The 5,859-nt window shown below is 49.4% G+C and overlaps 1 protein-coding gene across 1 annotated transcript; it reads left to right on the forward strand.

Annotated features, from left to right (window-relative positions):
- Positions 1-3,680: 3,680 nt before the first annotated feature.
- On the forward strand, positions 3,681-5,175 carry LOC136499557 (transcription factor bHLH84-like). Its single transcript, XM_066495167.1, has 6 exons — positions 3,681-3,767; positions 3,893-4,312; positions 4,400-4,609; positions 4,700-4,765; positions 4,911-4,976; positions 5,061-5,175. The coding sequence occupies exons 1-6, from the start codon at positions 3,681-3,683 to the stop codon at positions 5,148-5,150; spliced, it is 939 nt and encodes a 312-aa protein (XP_066351264.1). The 3' UTR covers positions 5,151-5,175.
- Positions 5,176-5,859: the final 684 nt, after the last annotated feature.

Raw genomic sequence — 5,859 nt, forward strand, 5'->3', positions numbered from 1 at the left:
CTTGATTTCAAACCACTATACTCACCAACCATGCCATAGAGATTTTCACCCTTCCCACCTACAACAAAGCCTACACCCGATGCACCAGTTCTCCATCTAAACTAGCTCATCATCATGCCCAACTATGGCTCACTATAGGACACCCAGATTAAGATGGACCAAAGGTATGTGTTGTCCTCCTTGATTCTCATCTTGTCATGCCTGCAGGACTCAAGCTCCAGCACCAAGCTCTCACAACGTGCACACTCAGCAACTCCTTTGCTATCTGAACTGGCCTTCTCAAGAGCAGAGATCTTGGCATTCTTCTCTGCCAGCTCAGATTGCAAGCCCGAGCAGGACTTGCACGCACCCAACAAGATAGGCCTAGACTTTAGCTCATCATTATCATCAAGCAAAGAGGCATACTTGGTTTGTAGGTTGGAAAGGTTGGTCATGTGAATAGCACAGGCATCACACTCTGTCTCATCAGACACTACCATAGCAGCCTTAGCAAACTCAAGCTCACTAAGCGCAGTCTCTAACTTGGCCTTAAAGTCATTCCTCTCACGAGCAGCACGCTTAAGCAACTAGTCCTGGCTCAGCAACAAGATCGTCGATGGAAGGGGTTACCTCAGAAGTGTCGTCGTCGATGGGAACCTCGTCCTTGCTGGCCTTCACCTCATCATCGACTACCATGGTGCAGAATCCTTACATGGTGGTGTTTGCGTGGAAGCAGAGTCCACTCAACTTGTCCTTGATCTTGCGCTTGGACTCGTTGTCGCTGAAGGTAGATGAGTCGCTCTCAGTGGAGTCCTTCTCAAGATCGCTGAGGGAGTCGAGGAAGGCACGCTCATGAGCCTTGGCCTTCTCGAGGTACTTCTTCTTGATGGCCTCCTTGTCAAACCCTCGCTTTGACTTGTGCTTGCCAAAGGTGTACTCGCACTTGTCCTTATGCTTGCTGGTGTCGTGCTTGCCGAAGGAGTGCTTGATCTTGTTAGGGCAGAGGGCGACGAAGTGGTCGGGGTCTCCACAGCCAAAGCATCCATCCTTTGGACCACCACCGTGCCGATGATTCAAGCGGTTGTTGTGAAACTGCGAGAACCGGCTGATGACCAATGCCACCTCGTCATCACCAAGTGCCTCTGTCTGTTCCTCTGTAACAGAAACCAAAGAGGACAAAACGAAAGAAGCTTGTGAAGGGTTAGTCAAAGAACATGAACTACCGATACCTGAGATCAAAGCCATAGTTGATATAGAGGGATTCTTGATCTTAGTTTGAGACTGGTAGTCGATCTTGGTGGACTTGAGCTTGCTAAAAAGCTCATCCACGGTGAGGGTGTCATAGTTAGAGGACTCAATGATAGCGGACACCTTCACATCTCAAACCTTCCTATCTAGGGCGTATAGTAACTTGAGAGCCATTTCATAATCATCATAAGGCAATTGCGGCTTGTTTGCCCGCATCTTCTTCACGATTGACAGAAAGCGAGAAAACATGGCATCGATAGACTCTCCATCCAACTGAGAGAAGTTCTCATACTCTCGCTTGGACGTCTCAAAGAGTCTAGTTTTGACCTGTGTGGTACCCTCGTGATAGCTTTGAAGCCTCACCTAGATCTCTTGTGCAGTCGTACAATTGGAGATAGTCTAAAACTCAAAAAACGAAAGACTAAAAAAAAGAACACTACGAGCCTTGCTTTTTGCGTTGTGTTGATCAATTTGATCGTGAGTGTTGCGAACATCAAGCACAACGTAATTAGCATTCTCACAAATCTCCCAAACCTTCCAATCAATCCTCTGAAGATGTACTGACATACGAATCTTCCAATAGGGGTTGTTCCATCGAAGAACATCGGCTTGCCGGAACCGCGCTCCACATCGCATTCGTGGATCACGGGCCGATTATGGTGGAACAATCCTTAACCGGCTCTGATACTAATTGAAGGACCAAAGACGATGACCAGAGGAGAGGTAAATAGGAGCCGTAAAATTTCTCGCGAAATTTTTTTGCCATTGTCCCAATATCACCGCAAACACGCAAACCGAACACTATGATATCTACGACCGAGATGAGTGGGTGGATGTTCCCTAATAACACAGTGGGACACCACAAAGCAATCCGAGCGAGAGCACACACCGAATCGAGGAGCAGAAAATAGGATGCCCAACTCCTATTGAGAAGAAGCATGTTCCCGAATCTAAAATACCCAAACCAACTGGTGACGATAGTACTTAGATATATGCCTCAAAACGGTAGAAAGGCAATTTAAAAATCGGAACTCAGATCAGAGGTCAAACGGACAAGCTGCGACCTAGGGCTGAAAAACCGGGAGAGAGAGAGATGCTGGCACGGGACAACACACAAGGGGCACCGGACGCACTGGGACTGTGCGCCGTCTGGACCTGGTCCGGTGCACCCCAACCCTTCCGGTGACCGAGCGCAGAAACAGCGAGAGACAGATCAAGCAAGCGGGGTCTGCACCGCACGGCATAGATCGGAGCCGAGCTCCTGCGGAAGGCCACGGGCGAGGCGCCTGGGCCCTGGAGCAAGCACCGCTTGGCAAGCCAATTATTCCCGAATCAGACAAGCCAATTATTCCCGAATCAGAACCATTCTGGCATTCCGCGTATCGTGACCACTTTTTTCCCCATCCTCAGTGAAGCACTTTTCCATGTCCTCCAGACAAGCCAATTATTCCCGAATCAGAACCATTCTGGCATTCCGCGTATCGTGACCACTTTTGTCCCCATCCTCAGTGAAACACATCTACGCGGGTGTGTTTTTTTCTTGTCTGAAACTTGTTCAAATTTTTCTAAGGCTGTATTTAGTTCCAAAAACTTTCCCAAAAAATGCTACAGTAGCTATCACATCGAATCTTGCGATACGTGCATGGAGCATTAAATATAGACGAAAAAAAACTAATTGCACAGTTTGGTTGGAAATCGCGAGACGAACGTTTTGAGCCTAATTAGTCCATGATTGAACACTAATTGAGAAACAAAAATAAAAGTACTACAGTAGCCAAATTCCTAAATTTCACGAATTAAACATAGCCTAAGCAGACATCTCCTCGAATCGCACCTAGCCTGCAGCTAGCTACCTGAGCTGTATCAGAAACTGTTAAGTTTTTGTCACGATGGCCATACAAATACCCATTGGCCTGATGACATCCAGCCAGCGGCGGATCCAGGAAATATTTTAGGGGGCTGAACAACACTGTTGCTAGATCTTAAGTCTCAGCCCCCATACTATAGAACTTTGCCTAAAAATTTATGAAAGCTCCACATGGGGTTCCACTGCTCCGGTATGGGTAGAGGGGGCTTAAGCCCCCGTCCCACCGCTGTGTCCGCCCTTGCATCCAGCCATCCACCTACGTGCATTCAACCAAGACCAAGTGACCAACCATCGATCAGTCGCTCCTGCTCTCCTTACTGTACTTACACACACAGTTGCTTTGCTTGCACCTCGATCGGTCGCTCCGTCCTCGCACAATGTGGCAAGCCGAGCTGGCCGCCTGGCTAAAGTCTCGAGACGCGCACTGATGCTCACAGTACCAGGCGGCGCCGGCGCTGGACGAGGAGTCGGAGGGAGTGTTCGGCCGGTGGTAAAGTCGGTGTGCTGATTTGTATGTCTGATTTTTTAGAGAGAAAAATATTATATCATAACTTATAAGCCAGCAAATAAGCTGGCTAAAACGACCATGGCTTATAAGCCAGCAAATAAGCTGGCTGAAATGACCATGGCACACTTCCTAGCGGCGCCGTACCCGTACCAGTCAATTCGCTTGGTCGTATTTGGCTTATAAGTCATGGCTTATCAGTCAATAAATAGTATTTTTCTCTCACATCAAACCGACCGACGGTACTTTCAGCCGTGGCTAAGCTAACCCATCCCCAACCGAATGGGACGCAGAACGACTATGATGACGACGGCCAGGAACAACGGAAGCGCCACCGCCACGAGCTGGGCGTGGTCAGTGCCACCACCAGCGCCACGTACTGGCCAGAGCCGTGCCACGTCACTGGACCCGGCGCCGACGGCGCCAGCAACAGCGGCGGCGCCGGGGCGTACTTCGATAGCAGCAGCGGCTGCTACTACTACTGCGACCTCGCCGAGCCGGACGTGTCGCTCGGGATCAACACGCTCGCGACGCTGCCATGCACGCCCTCCATTGACCTCAACCTTCTCGGGGACGGGATGGAGGAGAGGAGCGCGTGCGTCGATGACCCGATCCCACCCGACCCTTCGCCTCAGCCGAAGCGGAAGGTTCGGACCGGCCGGGACGGAGAAGATCTTGGGCGGCACAAGAAGAAGGGCCGCGCTTCGGCTAATGTACGTGCACAATGTTTTGGTCTACGATCTTTTGGTTTTGTTGTGATGCGGCGATGCTAAATTTGGCTCCTGTGGCTGTGAGCGTAGAAACATGAAACGAAGGCTGCATCCAAAACGTCGCAGATGTGTAGTCAGGAGAGTTCGCAACAAAGCAGACGCAGCTGCTCGGGCGACGAGTCCAATTGCACCGACGTGAACCGCCGTTCGGGGGCTCACGGCGACGGCGGCGGCGGCGGCAATGCTAAGGCCCGGGCAGCCAAAGGGTCGGCGACCGATCCCCAGAGCCTCTACGCAAGGGTGAGCTGAGTGTGCAGACTGATCATTGCACTTTTATCGTTTTAGTCGACTCAGAGTTATTGATTCAGCGTTTTGTTCTTTGGGTTGCAGAGAAGAAGGGAAAGGATCAATAAGAGGCTCAAGATTCTTCAGAAACTGGTGCCTAATGGACCCAAAGTAATTGGCCATCTTCTCATCTGTGCTGCTATGTACATCGCTGCTGTTAGTGTTGCATTTTTCGGAAGGCACTAGCATTCCTTTTGAAAGACTGATGGCCAGTGCAGGTAGTATTTGCTAACTGTCCTGAAACACATTGTTGCAGGTCGACATCAGCACCATGCTGGAGGAGGCAGTTCACTACGTCAGGTTCCTGCAGCAGCAGATCAAGGTAGTTAAACACACGCTTCTTCATTCTCTAGCCAAGTGCTTTGTGCTTGCCATCTGTCTTATCAGATAATTCTGTCCTGAGCAGATGCTGAGTTCTGATGAGATGTGGATGTACGCACCCATCGCTTATAATGGCATGAGCCTAGGAATCGACCTGAAGATTTCTCCAAGGTGATCGGGTACGGCTGATAATAAGCCTGATACTGTTTTGTTGTGAGAAAAAAAAATTATACCATGACTGATAAGCTGCTGGAAATATTGAGAGCAGATAATCTTTTCCACTGACGAAATTACATTCTATTTTTACCTAGGGCTTGCCGCTGTCTCGCAGGGTCACCAACTCACCATCGTCCGTGAGAAGCAACTTTTACGCCATTTTCTTGCTGGAGACACCGGTTGCTCTTTTCGGCTCCTCTTTACCGGATCATCTTTTCACGCTTCGCATAGGGTCCTCCTTTAAAAGGGCTTGATTGCTTGAACTTCTCGGAAAAGTGAGAAGCAAGACGAAGATTATAGTGGGCTTGACTTCTAGTCTCAAAACGGCTTCAGCTTCACTTTTTTTTATCTTATATACTAGTTTTAGTGTTAGAAGCCATTTTGATGTGTATTTATTTGGTACGACTTTTGATTAAGTCAGTGGAGAAGCCCCAATAAAAGTCTTGCCAAAGAGGTCGGTCTGTAAGAGCTCCAGCCGTACAGGAGAAGGCATCACTACTACAAGACTTGTTGTCCCGGACGGTAACGGCCTTTAGTCCCAGTTACCGTGCCGGGACAACGATCCCGGGACTAAAGGTGGACCTTCAGTCCCAGGTCATCAAGTCAGGACTAAAGAGTGCCTTTAGTCCTGGTTGGTGTTATCAACTGGGACTAAAGACCTTCCAGCC

The sequence above is a fragment of the Miscanthus floridulus genome, chromosome 13 (assembly GCF_019320115.1).
Source record: "Miscanthus floridulus cultivar M001 chromosome 13, ASM1932011v1, whole genome shotgun sequence".
NCBI classification, from domain to species: domain Eukaryota; kingdom Viridiplantae; phylum Streptophyta; class Magnoliopsida; order Poales; family Poaceae; genus Miscanthus; species Miscanthus floridulus.